The sequence below is a fragment of the Euprymna scolopes genome, chromosome 45 (assembly GCF_053919585.1).
Source record: "Euprymna scolopes isolate OS-2025 chromosome 45, ASM5391958v1, whole genome shotgun sequence".
NCBI lineage: Eukaryota > Metazoa > Mollusca > Cephalopoda > Sepiida > Sepiolidae > Euprymna > Euprymna scolopes.
Window position 1 is genome coordinate 42,454,677 of NC_136526.1, and position 22,753 is coordinate 42,477,429.

The 22,753-nt window shown below is 33.6% G+C and overlaps 1 protein-coding gene across 1 annotated transcript in view; it reads right to left on the minus strand.

Moving 5' to 3' along the window:
- Positions 1-21,756: 21,756 nt before the first annotated feature.
- LOC145269503 (MSL complex subunit 3-like) overlaps positions 21,757-22,753 on the minus strand; it is a 54,699-nt gene continuing 53,702 nt past the window's right edge. The window contains exon 11 of the mRNA XM_080125239.1: positions 21,757-22,105. Coding sequence (XP_079981365.1) covers positions 22,045-22,105 — 61 coding nt within the window. The 3' untranslated portion in view covers positions 21,757-22,044. The remainder of the gene's footprint in view (positions 22,106-22,753) is intronic.

Genomic DNA, 22,753 nt, shown 5'->3' on the forward strand with positions numbered 1-22,753 from the left:
CCAAGCAAATTCATAAATTCTCTCCAGTTATTTTTATCATATATTCCTATTAGCAGGGACACTTGACATTGCCCAGGATCAAAAGAATGTTCCACATTTCCAATACTTTTATTGTTATCAAAATTACTGAAATCACCCATTTTTTTCAATGAAATTGATTGATTGCCTGCTCTAGTCAGGGACCCACCATGGTGCACTGAGAGTAAGCTTCACATGCCTCTCCACGGTGACTTGGTCCACAATCAATTGTAGTCTACATTGCACTGTAGAGAAACCTACTGCTGATTTTATAAAATTATTTTTTATATGATGGCTTGTTGTTTCATCCGATGCCAGTCGGCACAGGTGAAACGTAAACAAATTCCGATTGCCAGAGTTCTCAGTCAGCCATTGCAGCAACCAGCTCAGTTCCTGCCCGAACCAGTTTCCTCTTCAATAATGGATTTCAATGTTTCACATGGACATCCAACTCTCTTTTTTGCGTCTGGAGTCAAAAGTAGAAGCTTCCCTCTCAGTTCATCATGGCGACTAATATGACCCACATAACTTTCTTGAAGTTATACATTTGGATTTTACCGTCACTGGATTATTTATCTTCCACCAGACTATCCATTCATGTGTAAACACCTTTTTCTTTACCATATTCCCTCTGCTTCACTTTTTTTTGTTTTCAAGTAAGATCTTTGACTTACTTGTTGTTTCATCAAATACTTTTGCATGCAAAATCCGATCCCGTATTTTGCTAATTCCTATCCCCTGATGAGAAGGAAAGTATTTCTTCGAAACTCTGCGGATTAAGGACTATCCACTTATCAAGTGTTTCCTTTTCAGATTAAATATCTTTTTAACTCATTTCAAAGTGCTTTTTAACATGTTTTATCAACTGTTTGCTCGTATATATATATATATATATATATATATATATATATATATATATATATATATTTGTTTATTGTTATATAAACATGGTCACATCCTGCTGCTACAAATAGCCACTTGTTTCAATCAAACAACAGATATCATCAGGCAGCGACTTGACTATTCAAAAGTTCAATGAATAACCATATATATATATATATATATATATATATATATATATATATATTCTTGGACTCTCCTGTCGATTTCAACGTATGAGGTTTCACCACAACTAAGTTGCTCAGAAATCCACACAGATGATTTGAAGTGGTGAAGGCTTTGTGTAGAACCAACCACAGTTCTTTGTATTACTGCTAACCTTTGTCAGTGCAGATGACTGCCACAGGACAGAGTATACAGTAGATCGCCGGTTTTTACATCAGAGTTTCCTTCTCCTTGATGAATGTCTTAACGAAGACTGGAGGTGCATCTCTCCCAGTAAATTAATGCACCCCAAGATAACAACCTTGTAATTTCTACGACTTGTCCGGTACTAAAGATACTTAAGCTTCACACTAGTGTTGGGATGCTTAGCCGGAATCGGAAGTCGGAAAAATCGGAACATTTGGGGTAACGGAATCGAAAAAATTTGTGCATATTTTCCGATACCAAAAACGATTCTTTTAATTGTCTCTTTTTATTTGAATATATTTAAAGCAAAATCTTCTTTTGCCGGTAATATTTATGAAATAATGAATATTTATTGGCTTTTAAAACTTCTCCTAGATGCATGTTTTAACGAAGACTGGAGGTGCATCTCTCCTAGTAAATTAATGCACCCCAAGATAACAACCTTGTAATTTTCTATGACTCAGCGCGGTACATACAGCGCCTAACCTTCCCAAATGGTCACCCATCTGGTACTGGCCAGGCTCAATGTTGCTTAACTTTGGTGATCTGACGAGAACAGGAGTGTCAACGTGATTGTGCTGTATATATATATATATATATATATATATATATATATATATATATATATGTGTGTGTGTGTGTGTGTGTGTGTGTGCTAAAGAAGCAAATCTTAATATTTTGTGGCAGGTTTGGAAGACAGTGTATGACTAATTAGTCCATTGTTATTCTCACAACATTTCGGCCGACGTCATTAGTATTAGTATTAAAGTTACCACAAGAAATTTTATACAATAGAAAATTTTTTTGTTCTATATACCCTCCTTCTCTCAGAATAACTTCCTGTGGTGGTGGTGGGGGGGGGGGCAGATAAACATCTATATGTACCCTCTCGACGTGACTACTCCCGACAATCCTGACAAGCAGCTAAGTCCCACCCCTTCACAGTAGAGATTTTTACTCCAATAGTTTCTTCCCCAGAACTGCATGACTTTGGAACTCCCTTCCTGGATTCTGCTTTCCCAACTGTACTGACATGCAGAAGTTCAAGTGTAATGTGAACAAACATCTTGCTAATCATCTCCCTTCATAATGTCACTGCAACTTATGTCCCCGATAGTAGCTCCCTACTTCAAAGTGGCACTGTGCCTTGTTTAGGGTGAAAATTGATTTTAAAAACAATATATTTATTAGTAGAGAGGTTGGTCTTATTTATTGAATATTATGACCCTTTTCTCATTCAATATTCAATTTTAGTCCGATTCGGCCAGACACAGCCAATTTACGTTCTTTTTCGCTGACCAATCATTTAACCAAAAACTAAAATAGGGAGGATAAAAAGCGAATCTTGTGCCCTTGAGTTCCATTCTAGCAAACCGCTTGTAGCAAAATAAGAGCCATTGTAAAGCTACACCTGAAGAAGGTCGGTGGTTACATCAGCCGAAACGTTGTGAGAATAACAACCAAGATAAGAATCGTAGACTGAACAATCCAAATAATGTAAAGCATCAAGTCTCATTTAAAAAATTAAAAAACATCATATCAAATCGATACAGAACCGAATTTATACAATACAAAAATGGAAATTATTCGACGCTCTTTCCGTTTCATAAACGCATCACGCATTTTGAATTCTAAAGACTATGGTTCGTTGGAAAAAAGAAGAAAAAAGAACAAAAACACTCTTTTTCATCCTTCACCAATAACAGGCATTGTGAAGATACACTTGAAGAAGGTTGGAGGTTACATCGGCTGAAACGTTGTAAGACTTACAACCAAATGAGAGCAGTCATTCAAGCAATTTTAGATTGCTTGAACGACTGCTCTCAAGTTGATACATTTTTTGTAATGGAGACGTTGGTCTTTTTCTTGGAAGATGGTGACCTTTTCATTTGTATTCAATATTTGATGTCAGGTAGATGTGGCCAGACACAATTGTCATCCTGACTTTCCTATTTAACCAATCATCTAACCCCAAATGGCCCTGTCGGTCGGGCATTAGAATACGCCGACTGCCCCCCTGCAGAGGGTAAAAGTCCCTCAATGGGGGTCCTGGATATGACCTTAAACTATATCCAGTGGTGAGGCCCCAGCTTGTGGGCTTTGGGGAGTGTGGAGCCACCCTTTAATTACCATTGCTCCCAGGTCCACTCTGCCCCTAAGTGGTAGTACCTGTTAGGGTCCCAACTATGGGTTAAATAGAAACCGACGTGAAAACAACAAATATACTCTATTAAAAAAAGTTTTCTTCAAAATCTTTGGATTCGGCATTAAATAACCCAAAAAGGGTTGATATGCCGTAAAACAAAAACAATCAACCAACCAACTAACCCCAAACACATTTTAAAAAAAATTGAGACAAAAAAAAAAGGAGAAAAAAAAAATGAAAGCAACTGTTTCAAAGTGAGGGAAAGTATGGCTTTTAATAACTTCTAACTATGGTCTATGGTGGCAATTTTTTGTTTTTTCTTTTTGTTTTGATTAAATCGCTTTTGTTTAACAACAAAGGCCATTGTTTTCCATCGCTTTGCTAAGAAAGGTGACTGGGCTGGAATGTGACAAGACAACTTCAAGTGTCAAGACATTTTTTCTAAAAAGATTTTATTTTGATTCTTTTTTTTCCTTCTACGTGCCTGGGTCTGTATGTGAATCTGAGAGAGTCTGTCACGTCTTTGTTTGTCTCTTTCGTCAGTTTCACAAATTTTCTCATGTTTTTTTTTTTTTTTTGTATATTTGTTTTTCGCAAACTGGCATGTGTTTATGCAGACGTCACAATGGTTCCAGTGATAATCATGTTTATTACGAACTGTATGAGACCGTTGGTCATGGTCAAGGCCCCTATTTGCTTGCTTCCATACCAGTACAAAGGTCGATTTTTTATGTAGGGGGAAATCCAGCTCCCCCCCCCCCAAACGGTCACTCTGAATTGAGAAAAAAAACTAAAAAATTATCTCATTCTAAAAGTTTTTCTTCACTGATCGAGGACAGAAAATATGAAGTGTAGTATCTGTGGTTAAATAATCAATTGTTAACTATTCTGCACTTCAGACCAAGATCACAGGGTAGTATCTGTTCTGATGCTACACTTCACATTTTCTGTCCTCGGTCAATGGAGGAGAACTCTTTCTAGACTGAAACAATTTTTATTTTTGTTCCTATCAAGAGTGCTTCCTTTTGGGGAGCAGTATTTCCTCCACATTAAAAACCGACCTTGTGTCTAAATCTGCCCTAGTGGGGAGGCAAGTAAATAGGAACTATTCTGCACTTTCATCTAACAATTTTTTTAAGTCGTCACACTGCTGTCCAAGCTCATGACTCCAAATTTACCCATGTTTCTGAAAAACAGGCTTTCAAATTATTGTGTGCCAGTTGACACGGTTAAGATTCGGATTAAAAATTGTTATAAAAATAAATACAATTTAGGTGCGCAGTATGATTATGATTATGTTGGTGCGTGCAAAAAGAAAAAATTACTCCCACACAAATTCCGGCATGGCCTTATATATTAAATCGACTCAAAACTAGCGGACGTAGTACAGAGCACCCCACGTGATGTTTCCGTCCAATGAGATTTCTCCAAGGACATTTTTCTAAACTTTTCTTTTTAAGCTCGCTGGGAGCCGGTCCAAATAGTATTTAAGCACACACAAACATCAAATCTCTCTCTCAACTGCATTCTCATTTGGACGTTCCACGCATGTTACTATCACTCTTCCATTTTCACCGCTCCACGCGCTCCATACAATTTCACAGGCTAACATTACCTATGGCTTCTCTTAACATGTTTTAACATATGAACAGTTCAACAAAAAAAGACATTCTCCTTTTTTTTATACGAACACTTAAAAAGGACTTCTGAACTCATTATAAAGAGAATTATATTTTATTTGTTAATGGTTGGTTTAGAACATTACATGCACAACGGAACCTCCTTACAAGCTACACGCGGTTTCTTAACCTACTTGCTATATCATGCGTGCGGTAACAATCAAAGGAAGTAAAAAGACGACACGAATCTCAAGGGATGATACAAGCCGTCAAACGAAGCGTTGGATCTCAGTACAATATAGGAACAAATTAGCGAGTTATGCCGATAGTCGCTATAAAATCGAAAATTAAACAAATCATGACTCAGCGTCAAAACAGCACTTTTGCTCAATTGTTACATCGTCGAAGTGTTATTGTTTCTTCTTTTGGCTTAAATGATCTTTGCTCCCCATTGATAGATACTTTGGTGACGAGTGCCGAACAATTTGCCATTTCGGTCTTTTTGTAATTTAGAGGAAAGTGGTAGTTCGCCAGACAGGACCTTTTCAACACTCAGGGCCTTCACCAGAGTGACCGCTAAGCACCAAGAGATCAACCAATATTATTTGCTTATAAGCGTGCATTTAATCACAGTATCAAAACAGACACAACACTCTGATCCTAACTAAAGGCCAAAGAACGGTCCAGATCACTCTCGAAGACAATGTAAGTTAATGCACTTACTTTAGGTGCAGATAGATGTGAACTGTGAGTCTTACAGACTTAGATCGGACAACTTCAAAGGAGGATTAAATATGAACAATACATGAAGATGTGTGCAGAACAGGAGACTTTGATGGTATGGCCACGTTTAAAGAATGAACGAGAGTACTTGGTTCAACAGATCTATTGTTCAGTAGAAGAAAACAAGTATCATTGTAAAGTCTCTTTAAAAATAAAACATTTGTTTTAATGAGAGGTTAATGGCAGAGACTCGCGACCTGGATGTTTCAAGTTCGAATCCAGTTCATTCCACAAGAATTAATTTCCCTAAGGATGTTGGCAACCTTCTTGTGGTCCCTCCCATAAATACCCGATGTCTTTCTAGAAAGAATTCTGACCAGAAAAATATCGGGGAAACCAATTCTAACAATAGAGTCTTCGGATTCATACAATATGATGATGGCTTAAAATCTGGAGTTGTAATTTTGTTTGGAGGGGAGAGCCACTCTGTTGCACCGCAGACGAAGACTATATGATGACCAGTATTGAAATCAAGCCCAGAATCTGGATGATGACAACAAGCAGACAACCATGGCTTGGGCAGTGAATGTCTACAGATGCACATTAACAAAGCTGTGCTTCACCCCCCCCCATGCTGGTCTAAACTGCAATTCCACATTTGTTAAAAGTATTATAATAAAAGCTACCCCGCTGATCTGGTTTTCAGGAAATGTATAATCAGTAAATGACAAAGAGTCCAGATGAGGTGTAACAACTGGAAATGTTTTCTCAATCATTAAATCATTTCTCTCCGATAGGCTCATAAGAGTAGTGGTCGATGGACAAAAATCGGAGGCCTGCAGTATTAATGCTGGAGTCCCTCAGGGGTCAATCCTGGGCCCAACTCTCTTCCTGATCTACATCAATGATCTCCCAAAACACATACTTAAATCATTCGTTGACATCTATGCTGATGACACGAAGATCTACGGCAACACACCAAAGGCTGTAAATGACAAAGTTCTCTCTGATTCTCTCTCCTCTGATCTCAAGCGCATGGTTCAGTGGGGGAAGACGTGGCTGGTTACCTTTAATGCATCCAAAACCAAACTCCTATCCTTACATCATCAACGATCTGATCCCCATCTGGCATCAATTGGGATGGATGGCTCTCGTCTGGGAGAGGCCCCGTGTTTTGACAAGCTTCTGGGTTTGACCTTTACTCCTGATCTGAAATGGAACACGTACATCAAGTCTGTTGCCAGGGATGCTGGAAAGATGAGATCCTTCTACCGCTCCAGAAGATATCTCATTACTGATGCAATTCTCTATCTATATAAAAGCCAAGTACGTCCAAGGATGGAATACTGCTGCCATATCTGGGCAGGAGCTGCTAAAAAACAGCCTATCCTGCCTTGACAGAGTACAAAATAGACTTCGTGGCTTAGTGGAGGATGCCCTTTTCTCTACCCTGCAACCTCTCTCCCACAGAAGAGACGTTGCGAGCCTATCCTTGTTTTATGGTTATTTCCACGCCAGGTTCTCGTCTGAACTCCAATCTCTGGTCCCCCCTGGCCAATCTTTCACAAAAAACACCCGTCTAGCTGAATCCACTGTGAACAATTTCCCCCACTCTTTATCTATGCCTAAATCAAAATGTAGATTCCATGAACAAAGCTTCTTTCTTAGAACTGCACGCCTGTGGAACTGTTCCGTCTGCCTGCTTCCCACCTGACTACAACTTGGATGTCTTCAAGTCCAACGTTAACAAATTCCTAATGAACCGCCCCCTTAAGTAAACACTTCATCAAATCTTCACACTAATGTAATGTACTTGCAATAACCCTTATCCCTGAGTGGCTTCCGGGCCTTGATAAGTGGTGACCACTGTGTAAAAAAAACAAAACAACAACAATGGAATTGTCTTCCCCTTTAAGGAATTCTTCAAAAAATGAAAAAAAAAAAAAAAGTCCATTATTTTATTATTTCTGATTTATCTAAATGACCTCCACAATGCAATTCCGAGTAGATTAGAGAGTTTAGCCACTTAGTGACCATTTTCTGGACAGACAATATGTGGCTTGCAATGCCCAAAAGACTAACAACCAGTACAACACATATGGCCTATTTAACAGAAGTTGCTCTCTCTCTCTCCCCATCCCCTCCCTCCTTCCAAATTTATAATAATGTACCTATTTACTATGCCTCCCCACGGGACAGAGTTAGACACCAGGGTCGTTTTTTAACGTGTAGAAAAGGTACAAAAATAAAAATTGTCTCAGTCGCGAAGGATTTCTCCTCCACCGAAAGAGAACAAGAATAGAAGTGCAGCATCTGAAGAACAGATGGTATTTATTTGCTCCCCCACTGAGCAAATTAGGCACAAGGCCGTTTTTAATGTGAGGTAAAAACCAGCTCCCCTTAAAGTAGGCAAAAAGGGGGGCACTCTTGTTACCAAAAATAATAATTGTCCCAGTATAGAGGGCCCCCCCTCCATTGACTGGCACAAACCATCCTAAGTGCAGCATCTGCCGGAACAGATGCTACACTTTGATCTTGACCAAAAGGCCAATTTGTCCACTATCCAATCATTACAAAGTTGCTCGTGTAGCAATAGACAAGAGGGAATTGCTTGCCTAGCAGTTTTTCCTAATCTTCCTCTATGGATAAAAACCACACTAGATGATCTGTTGCAATATTTTGGAGGTTAATGGGGTATGATCCCACACAGTCGGACGATTCTATTTATAAACGATGCTGCTAAGAACTGACGAATCAAATTAAATCACGTTCTGCTACAAACCAATCAGAAACCAGAATTGCTTCATAAATATTAAACCTTTTTTGGAGACATTTCACATGTTCCTTCCCGGGTTTCGACACGGTAAGAATATTTTGTTCTGTGGAACTGTCTACTACAAACAAGTCACCTACCAGGACTTGTGTGTAACGGCGAACCATCTGAAACTCAAAATGGCTTACACTTCTAGAGGTTATGGGCCCAGCGTGCGTCTTTATTTCGATGGATCCGAATCAAAATTCGAATTGTGGCAAGTTAAATTTCTGGGATATCTACGAACCCAAAGGTTACACAAAGTACTAGAAACACAACCTGAAAACAGAAACGACCTCGACTTCATTGAAAAGAATGCAACTGTCTTTGCGGAATTAATACAGTGTTTAGATGACTGAAGTCTATCACTGGTAATGAGAGAAGCCCTGGACGACGGCTGCAAAGCATTTACCACTGTGATAATCCAGAAAGAAAAACCCATGACTTTTAGCCAATTCAAGGTAGCACTCAGAAGTTACGAAGAAACTGAAAAAATGATCACAGAAAAAAAAACGAATCCACAAATATCATGAAATTTAAAAATACACACATAAGAGGACCAAAATCAGTAGTTTATCGTCTTTGTGTTGGGTATATAAACAGAGGTCTACAGCGCATTGTCTAAATTGTTGTTTAATAATATAATCATGGAATACTGTGTTCCAACACTGAGCACTCTGCTTTAGACCATATAATGACTTGTTAAGTCGCCACATGCTATTTTTATTTTTCATTATCAAAGCAAGATACCAGAAAAAAATAATCCTATCAATGGTGCATTGTGACTTGAACGGTCCCGTAGAACCGATGGCCAGAGAACATTATGGATATGTGTTGAATTTCGTAGATGACCATTCAGGTTTAATAATGGTTTACTTTTTAAAGAACAAATCTGATACCCTGCTAGCAACTAAGAAATATCTAGCCTTTCCAAACTCTATAATAAATGCCTTGCAGAATCTTGCTTTCCTGATAACTGCCTCTGTTATCAGTTTTCAAGAACTCTGGGCAAAAAAAAAAAAAAAAAAAAGCTATCCTGCAAAAAATATTACCTCCTTCCACTATTTGCTGAAATATTTGAATCCTTAATCAATGGTAGTTAAAATGTTTAACTTCTATTAACAGTACAAATTTAGACAATCCTGATCTAGTGCAGATATCTTAATGATCATCTCTGACTGAACATATCACACACTAGTAGGTTAAGCTAGATATCTTCAAAATCTTTGATAAAAATCTGGTATGAAAGATTTCTCAGATCATATTAATGATCGAAAATTTAATATAAGTAGCTAACATGAAAGATCCAGGTCGTTGATACTAAACATACATCCAAACCAAACTCACATCAACATGACTGTGCCCCCGGGTATCGATACATGGACCTATATTATTTCGACACTTGTGCATTATTGTTTTTGGGCCAAGTTTTTGTTTTCATTTTTTAAGAACTACTTAAAGGGGGAGACAATCCAAAAAGACACAAATTCTGATAATGACTGTTTATAAATTTTTAAAAAATTATACATTTTGATACAATGACAATATTTGTTAATTTCAGAATTTTCTTAATTTTATTTCAATTCAATAAATGTTAACATAATTAATGTTTTTTTTTTTTTTGTATTACTTTAGCGTATTTCTTTTGTTTTTACAGAGTTATGCAGACATTCTCAGATTTGTGTCTTTCAGAATTGTCTCCCCCCTAAAAGGAGTTCTTCGAAGAAAAAAAAAAAAAAAAAAAAAAAAGGTTTAATGAAAAAAGTTTTCACAACAACATTCGGAAACTGACAAGTTCAGCTAAATTTTGAAGTTAAATAAATTCATTGTAAAAATCCATTGAAAGATAAATATTAGTTTTCTGGGTCTATTTCAAAGATAATTAGTAAAGACCTAAGATATTGAATTAAATTTAAAAAAAAACAAAAACAAAAAAAACAAAAAAAAAAAAAAGAAAAAACAAAGAACAACTTGTTTGTAAAAAAAAAAAAAAAATAGCTTAATTAGCCCCCGCCAAAGCCAGAGATTCTGGCTTCGCACAAACAAAAACAAACAAACAAACTTGTATATGAATGCGTTTTACGGAAGCCCAAAATGTCAGAAAGTCAAAAGGCTGTCTAAAAATAATGTCAGGTAGTTGGATGGAGGTAGAGAGTGTTGGTTTTCTCCCCCCCCCAGCCATGCGTCTGTACATTCCTATCGTGAATGTTTGTATAATTTTTACCATTTTTTAATTTCATTATATTTCTCTATTCCTACTTTTAAATTATTTTTTATTTTTTTTATTTTTCAAGATTATATAAAAATGATGTTACGTTGAAAGTTGCATAGTTAATTTTTCTTCAAGTCATATCGAATTAATATGACTTTAAGGGCTTTTTTCGTAATGTTATTTTTTTCTTTAATGTTACAATTTATGATGCTTTATTTTCATAAAAAAGCAAAAATAAATTCATTCAATTTTTTTTTTTTTTCTGCTACTGAAAATCATAACTTTATTCGAGGTGTTTTTGTTTAAACAAAATAATACATTTCCACTAAGATTCAAATATAAAGAATGGTTTTATTATATTCCACAAACATTGATAAATACTGAAAATTTCATTAAAATTGGTTAATTTCCTGATTTTTTTGTGAATTTTTAAATGTCTGAAAATTATGTCAAGGGTGAAAATGTTTATGCATTTTTAGCATTGGCTATTCACTTTGCACGTACCTACTAATAACCAACTCATCCAGTGAAATATTACTAACATTTATCATTGAATTTTCTTTCTAATATAAAAAAACAATAAACATTGATTCTTATTAATAACTTTTAATGAAATATAATTTATATAATTAAGTGATCAAGTTTTGATTACAATTTCCTGATGCATGTAACCCGACAGCTCTTAATTCATCAATTTAGACTTCTTCAATATCTCAACTAATGAATCCGCCTTGTTTTTACAAGAACTCCAAATATATATATATATATATATATTTTTTTTTTTACATGGAGGTCACCACTTATCAAGGCCCAGTAGCCACTCGGGGATAAGGGTTATTGTGTGTACAGTAATCAATGGGATAGTATCGTAGTAATAGTTAGTATTGGAGATTTGATAAAGTGTCATTACTTAAGGGGGCGGTTCATCAGGAATTTGTTTGCGTTGGACTTGACGAACATTCTGTTTAACCTATTGCTGTAAACTTCCATTTTTAAACATAAATAAAATATCTCTTTCGTGAATATATGCCTTCTGAATTAATTTCGTTTTTGTTTTTCATATAACATCTCGTTTTCTCACGTTTAAGCATAAACATAAAAACCTTTTTCAACGAAAACATTTCCTCAAAATCGGCTTATATCCGAAGATATCATGACCCCCAAATTAAAACCTGTACTCCCTCCTCCCAAAAAATTTGAGGATTCCCTAAAGTAGAAACCTTTTCCTTCTCTAAAGCTCTACTCCTGCACGAATGCAAATCGAATGCCACACATAAAAGACAATGACTGAATTCTTGGAAAATTACCAATAAAATGCAGAGAGATAATTCCAAAGGTAAGCGATTCAAGCAAAGAAGCTATTTGAGTAGAAATAAGCTTCTATCTAAGTCTTTTAGTTCAATCAAATTCTAACAAAAAAAAATTTTTTAAACTAAGTTGTTCCGCTTTCAATCATCTTTTTTTTTTTGTCCGAATAAGTATATGAAAAAAATGAATTGAACTGCTACCTGACCAGTTTGGTTGAGGCAAATCTTTTTGGTTCAGTAATTAATATATAGCAGTAGTGCAACTATAAGGTAGAAGAAAAAGAAATGTAGAAGAAAATGAAACAAAGATAAAAAAAGAAACAAAGAGAAGAAAGAAACGAAGGGAAGAAAGAAACGAAGGGAAAAAAGAAACAAAGGGAAGAAAGAAACGAAGGGAAGAAAGAAACGAAGGGAAAAAAGAAACGAAGGGAAGAAAGAAACGAAGGGAAGAAAGAAACGAAGGGAAGAAAGAAACGAAGGGAAAAAATAAACAAATAAAAAAGAAATAATGAAAAAACAAAGAAACAATGAAAAAATAAATGACGAAGAAAAAAGATAAGTAAATGACAGAATCAAATAAAAAAGAAATGAAAAAGGAAAGTAAATGGCAAAATCAAATTAAATAAAGAAAATAAGAAAGTATGAGAAAAAATAAAAGAATGAGAAAAAATTAAAAGTGAATGGCAAAATCAAATTAAATGAAAAACAAAGATGAAGAAAAAGAAAAAAAGAATGAGAAAAAAGAAAAAGAAAAAGGAAAACTAGAAAGTAAATGACAGAACGAAATCAAATAAAAAAGAAATAAAGAAAAAAACAAAGAAATACAAAATAAAATAAAAATAATTTGCAGAATCAATAAAAAAAAAAAAAAAAAAAAAGAAGCCAAGAAAAATATAGAACCAAAAATATTGAAATTTCTGTTCATCCTTAAATCCAGACAATTATTGGATTAAAGCTCAATTATCAACTCATCATTTAACTGAAACGATCCAACAAATCGGATTTAACAGCTGTAAATTCTTCATATGGAAATCAACTTTAAAAAAAAAGAAAAAAAAGTTGGATAAAATGCCAAAGTGTTAAAATAAAATAAAAATAGCAATACTCGTTAGAAGGAATTATTGGCTAAGAAAAAGAGTTTGCTACATTGAGGCCACCATGTCTTTTTTTTCGGAAATTTTGCCGGATGCATTTATGTACTAGTTGTAATACCTGCACCACGATTTATTCACAACACCAAGACATCCTCACAAAAGACTTTAAAGCATATGGTGCTTTGAAAGGATCACCGACTTAATAAATCTCTATTATATGAAAGGAACTGTGTGCGTGTGTTTGTATGTGAGAGAGAGAGAGAGAGAAATTTCATATGGACTCTTAAAAAGCTGGGTCGATTTTTTTTTTGATTTTTTTTTAAATTATTACAGGAAGGTACTTGATGTGTCTGGCAGTGTTCTTACATAGGTTTTGCATTGGAATGCTTCCAATAAGTATTGAAAATCAACAATCGAAAAAAATCTGATTAAAAAAGGAAGTCTGATTTTGACCAAAGTTAACCAAATTCGATTTAATTTTTAGCTGGTAAAAAATAGTTGCTAAGCACTCAAAATTGATAAAATTGGAACTTGGCAGGCGTGAATAGACTTAAAGTGCTTCTCTACACATGCGCAAATATATATTTATATATTAATGTCGGTTTATTTTTAGAGTTTTGATATCCATCTGTTAGTGGCTCAGATGGTAACGAATAAGGCTGGAGCGCTAGATGTTGTGATTTCAATTCTAGCTGATGGCATCTAAGTCATATTTTTTTTAATTTTTAAAAATCACTATCATATAACGAGTAGAAAATAATAATCAATAGTATTGACTCTATAATAATAAATATGAAATCTGCATAAATTACAATATCATATTTAAGTGTATCTTATGACTGAGAAAAAATATATATGGCAATTAAGCTACACAGAATATTCCGCGCTTCATCCACACTATGATTCGTCAGGCGTATGCCTTTTTCTAACTTACTACCTAGCTCTACCTATGTATTGAGCACGGTTGAAATAAATACTTAGTTTACACATAAATTATACTTTCGTATATTAACTTATGTGATTAAATGAAGTAGTCATATATATATATATATATATATATATATATATAAATAAAACGAAAAATAAAATAAACACAATGAAACGTATGGTCGATTTATATCATTTATTGAAACTTAAAAAAAAAAAGAATTAAAAAATTAAGTCTTTTCTGTGTAATTTTTGTTTTTTTCTCATATTTTAGCATTTTTTTTTTATTTTATTTATAAATTTGATGGTGGGAGAAGGGGAAGGATCAAACGAGAAAAGTTTTTCTACAAAAAAAAAAAAAAAAACATTTACAAATGACAAAAGTGAAAACAAAAAATAAGATCAATCTCTTGTAATTAGTACAAAAAATATAAACATGGGAAGAAGGGTGGGATTTAACAGGAACTTAACTTAAAACATAGTACAACACTTTGCCATAATATATCTAATAATAGATGTGATTTATCTAATAATAGATGTGATTTATCTTAACACTTTACTGCATCATCAGAAGTTTATTAATATAATTAAGTGTTTATACGTTTAGAGCTTGAATTTGTAGTCAACTGTATAGAGACAAAAAGATTGTGCTAATACACTTTAGACAATATGAAATTGGAATAAAGTATTAAGGTAAGAAAAATTTAGGCACTGATCCACATCCTGACCCAAGGTTACATCAACAGCTTCTGGTAGTTTACAGTAAGCTGCCGGAAAAAAAGCAGGCACAATTAGCTGTCAGCAGACAACATAATTGTTTTTGTTAATTAAAAAAAAAAAAAAGAAAATTCTGATACTTTTCTTGGAAAAAAAAAAAAAAAGAAAAAAAGTGTTTTCATTCATATTTGTTTCCATGTTTTCATCTCTAAAAAAAATTTTTTTAACAAAGTATTTCTTCGAAACGTATATAGAAATTTCTCTCATATAATACAACTTTATTATTTTCATAAAACTATCTAAAAGATACCAAGCCTTTTGAGAGAAAAAAAAAACAGCAATGAAGAAATGAATGGTGATCCAGGATAGTAAGTGGAAAAAATTATTTTTCATGAAAAAAAAAAAAAAAAAAAAAAATTCATTATTGTTCATAGTTGTGTCCATGTTTCCATCTTAAAAAAAAAATTCTTTGAACTATTGAGAAAAAAAAAATATATATATATATATTTCTTTTTTTTTTCTTGGAAAAAATAAAAATATTTCCCTCATCATTAAACTTAGGGTAAGTTATCTTTTGTGTTAACATTTTGTTTTCATCGTTTTGAATTTCTCATCTGGCAATGTTGGGTCAGGTTCTGGATCAGTACCAAAATTTATTATTATTATTGTTATAATAATAAAGCTCTATCTAAAAGAATATCAAGTCATTTGAGGGAGAAAAAACAAAACAAAAAAACAAACAGTAATGAAGAAATGAATGGGAGTTTGAGGAGGGAGGGGTGCATCTGGTACATTTACACACAAAAGTCTCATAATCTGAAGGCTGTGAGTTCAATCCCTATACAGTGCATTTTTATTTTAAACCACACCCAAAAATAAATTTCACTAAACAATACCTGAGAAAAAAAAACAAAAAAAAACTGGTGATGTTAATTATGTTTGAATGCTTTATTGAAATAGAAAAGAATAGAAGATGTGGTCTTGTTTTTTTTTGTTTTTTTTTTGTTTTTTTTTGTCTGAAAAACGTAAATATTTTTCCGCTCTATTATTCTTGATGAAACAAATACTCAGATTGGATGGATGCGTACAAATATAATTTCAAGAAAGTCAAAATCAGTGTCTTGACATGAAAATTGGAATGTGATATCGAGATGGCAAAGGCATATAAACAAGAGTAACAAAACTAATGCAAAAAAAAAAAAAAAATACAAAATTAATTGGAAAAATTAGGATTAACTACTTTATTAAAATTTCTAGCTGTGGCTTTTTTTTTTTTTAATGAAATGTTGGTATTTTTCAACATTATGTGCATGATATTGCCTGTCTATGCATATAAAAATAATCCTATTGCAAAGAAAAAATGGCCACTAGTAAACATGGTGGGTTTAATATAAGGGTTTTAATTTATTTTTTATTTTTAATCCAGGTTTAAAACTCCAGTGAATCAAATTTTTGCCCCTTTAATCAAATTCTGCTTCTGTCTGTTTTAACATGGTTCATACCTGAGTGTTTTTTTGTTTGTTTTTTAATAATAGATTTACTATTAAAAGAAAAATTTATCTTGATCTGTAATGTGCTATGAATCATATTACAAAGATTTAATGCATTAGCCGCAGAAACAAATCTTATATAAACAGTTAAAGTTGTGCTTCCATGTTATTTTTGTATTAAGAGGTTAAAGTAGTTGGCTTTAGTAGTTATATACACATTGTTTAATGTGTATATAAACGAAATTTGTGTTTATAGAAGGCAGGACAATGCAGAGATGTCACAGATAGACTCGCACTGAAGCAACTCAAGATATGATGGTGGAACCGACCATGCAGTTTCACTTTATTGAGTCAACACACGTGTATACATGTACAATCATATATACAGTGTAACCCGGATATAAGAGACTTCTCCCGGGGGACGACTTACAGCTCTCTTATATCTGGGTTACACTATACATTAACACGGCCTCTTATTTAGGACCAGAGAAAATCTAACATCCGTTTTCTTATATTTGGGTCTCACTAAATATAACATTCTGCATGCAATGTATTCTTACTTGTGTCAGGTGGCATATTCATCTATATATATAAATCTTCTATTATATATATCTCACCCGTCTGTTTAAATGTATGTATGTATGTATGTCTGCCTAAAACTTTTGACAGAGGTGACGGATTTTCACGAGATCAGTGTCATTTTGAAACTCAACCCTTCAGATGACAAATATTGAAAAATTGGCTGAAAACGTTAATTCCTTCACCCTCAACTGGGCATTTTTCTACAGGGAGGGATCACTTTTTTTCGCCGATATTTTCGAAAGTAATCTCCTCTTTTTGATAGTCTAGCCTTAATTTAAACCTACGTCACTTCCGATTTGACGATGGATGCAACAGCAAGCACGTCACTTTTTTTCTTTTTTAACTCCTTCGCGGTACAGGTTCAAGCCTTGCCTGCCTTCTACCACTTTTTTATTTCTCAACACACACCTCCAAACACCCGGGCAATGCAAGGCACCCAGGCTAGTGTTATATATTTCGGGAAGACCTCCCCTCATCAGGTATTTGAGTTTCAAATTTGCTGATTCAATAAAAGTGAAACTGCATGGCCGGTTCCACCATGATATCTTAAGTTGCTTCAGTATAAATCTATCTGTTACATCTCTGCATTGTTCTGCCGTCTATCAACCTAAATTCCTTTAAAATTCATTTTTTGAATGTTTTTTCAAGGGGGCAACAATATTTAGCCAGGCTTGATCTAATAATTATTATTTCCATTATGACTAATTGTCATTTACGACACGATAGCATCGCGTTTGTAAGAATTTATTATTTATTTAAAATCTGCATTTTTAAATTATACATTGTGAAATTTTGCCTTTTGACCAATAGCACAGAATATAGTACATTTTCTAATTCCTAAAAAATTTTTACAGTTGTAATTCAGTAGCTAATTATTGAGCTACCAAAATAAATTTGATATTGTTCATATTTTGCAATGATCCTTGTGCTTACATTAAAACTATTTTGATATAATGAAAAGAGTAATTTAAGATACCTAATTTTAAAAGATACTACAGAATCAGTATATCTGAGCAAGAGAAGATACCCAAGATTAGCTGTCCTGTATATTAAAACTAGCTTGGGTGCCCGGCGTTGCCTGGGTGTTTGGAGGTGTGTGTTAAGCAAGAAAAAAAAAAAAAAAAAAAGTGGTAGTAGGCAGGCAGGCTCAAATCCATACCGCAAAGGAGGAAAAGAATGTGGGGGGGGAAAAAAAAAAAAAAAAAAAAAAAAAAAAAAAGCGATGCCTTTGCCGTTGAATCCATCACAAAACCAGAAGTTGCAAAGGTTTAAATTAAGGCTATTTGAACCTGTGGAAGAAATTTTATTTAGGTTTTAGTAAAAATAGCTGCTAATGGGGTCAAAATTAAAAAAACAAGTCGACTAAATGCATTACTTCTATACATGCACAAATATACATTTATACCCTTAACATTATTTTTTAAATTTTTACATGCGTACAGACTTAGCTCAGATGGTAATAAATAACACTGGACCACTAAATGCTTGTTTTGATTCTAGCTGATGGCACCCAAGTCATTTTTATTTTTTACTTTTGAAATAACTACTCTATATTGGGTACAATATAATAATCAATAGAAAATTAGCTCTAGAATATTACGAAATCTACATAAATTAAAATATATTTAAGCATATTTTACAACTGGGCAATGCCGAATGGTCTGCTAATTTATAGTATTTCTATGAATGCATTGGTTTGAGATAACTCGTATTGATATACCTATGATGGTGCAGCGGAATGTTCAGTCAATTTGAAAATAAAATTCTGGTTTAGCATGCGTAATATTAGGCTCTTTAATATTTGTCTTATATATTTGTAATTTGTCTATGTATATGAACTGCATTAAATGATACTAAAATACAATCTGTTTTTTTTTTGCTTTGTTTTTTTTTTTCAAGTATTTTTACATAAAATATTTACATAAAACATTACTGTATGAGTGGAAACAAGGGAAACGAAAAGCTCCCTTTGAAATGCTTTCTTTACTTTTGCCAGAGTTTACGAAATGGTTGTCCCATTTTCCATATCACCATCGTTATCATCCGAGATAAATTACCAAAGAGCCGTTGAATTTGAAACAAAATTAAGCCCAACGAATAATTTTTAATATCTGCCAAAACATGATCTCCTAAAAGGTTAATGATATATTTTATAATACTTTTAGGTTCTTGTACAAAATTTTCCTTATATCAATAAAATAAAATAAAAATCTGTATGATGTACATACCCATGACAAAACAAAAATACCATATTCCAAAAATCATGTAAATTTGATCAAATAACTTTATTTTAAAATAAGGAAATCAAATTTTAAGAGTATCAGGAGTGATTATTTTGCCTGCCATTTTGAGAAAAAAAAAACAAAAAAAAAAACTCACACAACAAAACGGATAACTCAAAACAATAATTAAAAAATTGTAAAATTCATGTTGTAATGCTTACGAATTTCCGTTAATCGCTTAAAAATGATTTTTTTTATAAAAATAAAACTACTTGATCAATTTACAAGAGTTTTGGAATATGATATTTTCGTTTTGTCACAGGTACGTATATTATAAAGATTTTTTTTTTTATTTTTGTTCTGTTAATATAGTGGATGTTCTGGACAAGAAAGAAAAAAAGAAAAAGAGAAATAAAATAAATGCTGAAGAAGCTAGGATTGAACCCAGAAAAATTAAACTAAAAAAAAAATGGCATACATGACACTTGGGTAAGGTTATCCCATACAACGAGGATGGGGAGAGAGAGGGTGTAACCCTCAGATAAGCCAAAGCTAATATACTTTTGTAGCCAAAAAGTAAAGACATGTCTGGATTTTGCTGACCAGGGAAAGGCTTACTTGAAGGAGACAAGATAATTTTAAATAATATATAAGAGAATTGGTAAAAGCTCTTAGAAGCATCATGAATAAAATTGAGAATTTTGAATAAATTGATAAACAATTTTGAAACCACGTTAAGATGCAAAAAAAAAAAAAAAAAAAAAAAAAAACCTTTCCTTTCCTGAGGATTGATATTTTACTATCCGAAATTAATAATTTCAATTAAAATAAAAAAAATTAAAGATTTTTTAAAATAAAATATTTGCCTCTTAACATTGTTTCAAAACAGTTTATTCGAAATTTTTCTATTTTTATGTATACACATACAGGGTGGAACAATAAAATTGCAGCCCTAGAAAAGACCACATGATTCCATTTCCGTTTGATGAAAAGTGTTTTTCTTTTTTTTTGTTGCAAACCGTCTACTAGTTGGTTAGTTGTGTACAAATCCCAAGAGCGATAGGAGCCTTCTATCATATCTGAAAGTGACACAATGTTCGATGAGCGAAATTGGTGATGCGCTGCTATACCACTCATGCTCTCTACCGATCCAAGTTATGACAACAGAACCATTGCCAACACCCTCAAAATGCATCGCTGGATTGCCATGAATAACAGGGACATGCCTAGGGTGATGAAAACAAACTTTCCAGCCAAGGTTATGGTCTGGTTTCAAGCGAGGGCCACATCATGCCACCTCACATCTTCAAAGTCGGCTTGAAAATCAACACCAAAGTGTACCTGAATGTGCCGAAGAGCGTGGTAACCATTGGTGCAATCAGGTGGCCACTGGCAGGCCCTGGGTGTGGCAGAAGGACTTGGTGCCACCCCACAAGTCCAAAGAGACCCAGGCTTGGCTCCAGAAGGAGTGCTATGACCGTGTACCCTAACCGCCTCCCCTCCAGCCCCCAACCTGAACCCACTGGACTATTTCATTTGGTCATATGTCAAGAACATCACCAACACGACTTCCCACAACACCAAAAGCCAGCTTTGCCGAGCTCCTGCCAGTGCTTGTGGAAAAGGCATGCTCCCAGTCATTGAGGTGGTGATTGAGGCTGAAGGCGGCAACATTGAATAGATGTCAGCTTTATTATGTAATCAAGTTACCAGAACTGATTTTTTTCAATAAAAGTTTTAAAATAAAGCTGTAGTGTTGTTTTCTTTAGGGCGACAAATTTATCGTTCCACCCTGTAGAATGCAATAAGATTATCAAAGAAAATCGGCTCTATAACAAAAACTTATCAAGATAGTAAAAAAAAAAAAACTCAACACTGTTAAGAGGAGCAATTAAATATATTAAGTAAAAGATGAAGAATAAAAGTTCCATTTATTTAACCTTATTATAACATCAGAACAATAAGGAAAAGTAAAAGAGGAAGAAGAAAAAGAAACCTGTTTAGGCCATCGCATTTCAAAGCTAAATACTTCTCATCAGAAGAGAAGAAGGGTTAGAATTATATACAATGTAAATATTGATAGAAACTGGCTTAACGTTTAGATTGTATACTTATTTCATTTCTCCTAGTTATAATATTTATAATCTTAATATTTTTCAGAGGTCGCTATCTTACGCGCTTATTTGTTATTTACTTTTAATATTTTTTGATTAATTGTTCATTCTCATTTCCAATTTAAATGTTATTAACGGCCAGAATTATACAAAATGTAAATATAGATAGAAATTGGTTTCTCTTCTGATGAGAAGCATTTAGCTCCAGAATGACATGGCCTAACGATTTCTTTCTTTTTCTTCTTTCTCTTATTTTTGCTTATTCTGATGCTATAGAATTATATGCAACTTTTATTATTCATCTATTTCTTAATATGTGTGCATGTGTGCGCGTATCTATGTGTATTTGTGTGTGTGCGTATATAGGAGTATTTGTGTGCGTGTATCTAGGAGTATTTGTGTGCGTGTATCTAAAAAAAAAAAAAAAAAAAAAAATTTTTTTTTTAAACTGATATCAATTGAAAATTGGCATTTAATCAAATGAAATTACAAAACATTTACAAAATAAACACTTCGATAAAAGAAGGGGTGCATATATTTTATGTCTGCCAAATAGCTAAAATAAAAAAAAAAAAATAAAAAAATTCTGGGACAGTGACAAAAGAAAAACTTTTCTCCTTGCAAGGAAAGACAGAGAGGCATGGGGGCAGAGGTGTTGAGTGGTCAAAGCCGTCCCCACCCCCTTCCCCCAATAAGAGGACAAACCAGCACAAATCTCAAATGAACACAGATAAGGTGGCGGCAACGGTTTTGATGTGGTTGTTTTTCTTTCTTTTTAATTTTTATTTTTCTTCTACTTTAGCTTTTTGTTCATACGGCATCAACGTAGGCAGATACTGGAAACAGATCTTCATGTCTTGATGCTAAATACCTGGAAAATGGTCAACCATAAAAAAAAAAAAACATTAAACAGGGATGAGAGTAGCCAGTGGCATAAAAAAAAATGCTGAACTTGAAGTGAATTTTTCAACGTTAAATGCATGGGAAGACCAGCCTAAAACAATGTAAAAACAACTGATATAAATGTGCTAATGATTACTAAAAACGTATTTAAAATAATTTGAAAAATAATACGGAGATCAATTTTACTAGAATGGAGACATCGGTATAATGATAAATTTGTAAATACTAAAAAAAAAAAAACAGATAACACTATGCAGGATTTTTTTCAAGATAAGAAAACGGATGTTAAATACTCGAGCCTTGTATACCAAAAAGTAATTTTTTTTGCAAAAAGTCATTTCAGTGGAAATTATGCACTAGACATCTTAATACCTAGGCTGCATGTATTGAAGATCATTTTGACATAAACTCACCTGTAAAACAATAATAATTATCAAATGTACCAAAAAATTATTTTAATAAAAACTATGCAGCTGATACGCACCAGCATATAAAGGTAAGTTTTTGTTTAGTGGCACATCAACCCTATGGGTCATTCCATGCCATGAAATGTGAAGAGAATATTCTTCATTTGAGGCTTTAGGTAACCAGCATATAAAAGAAACAAATTTAGAAT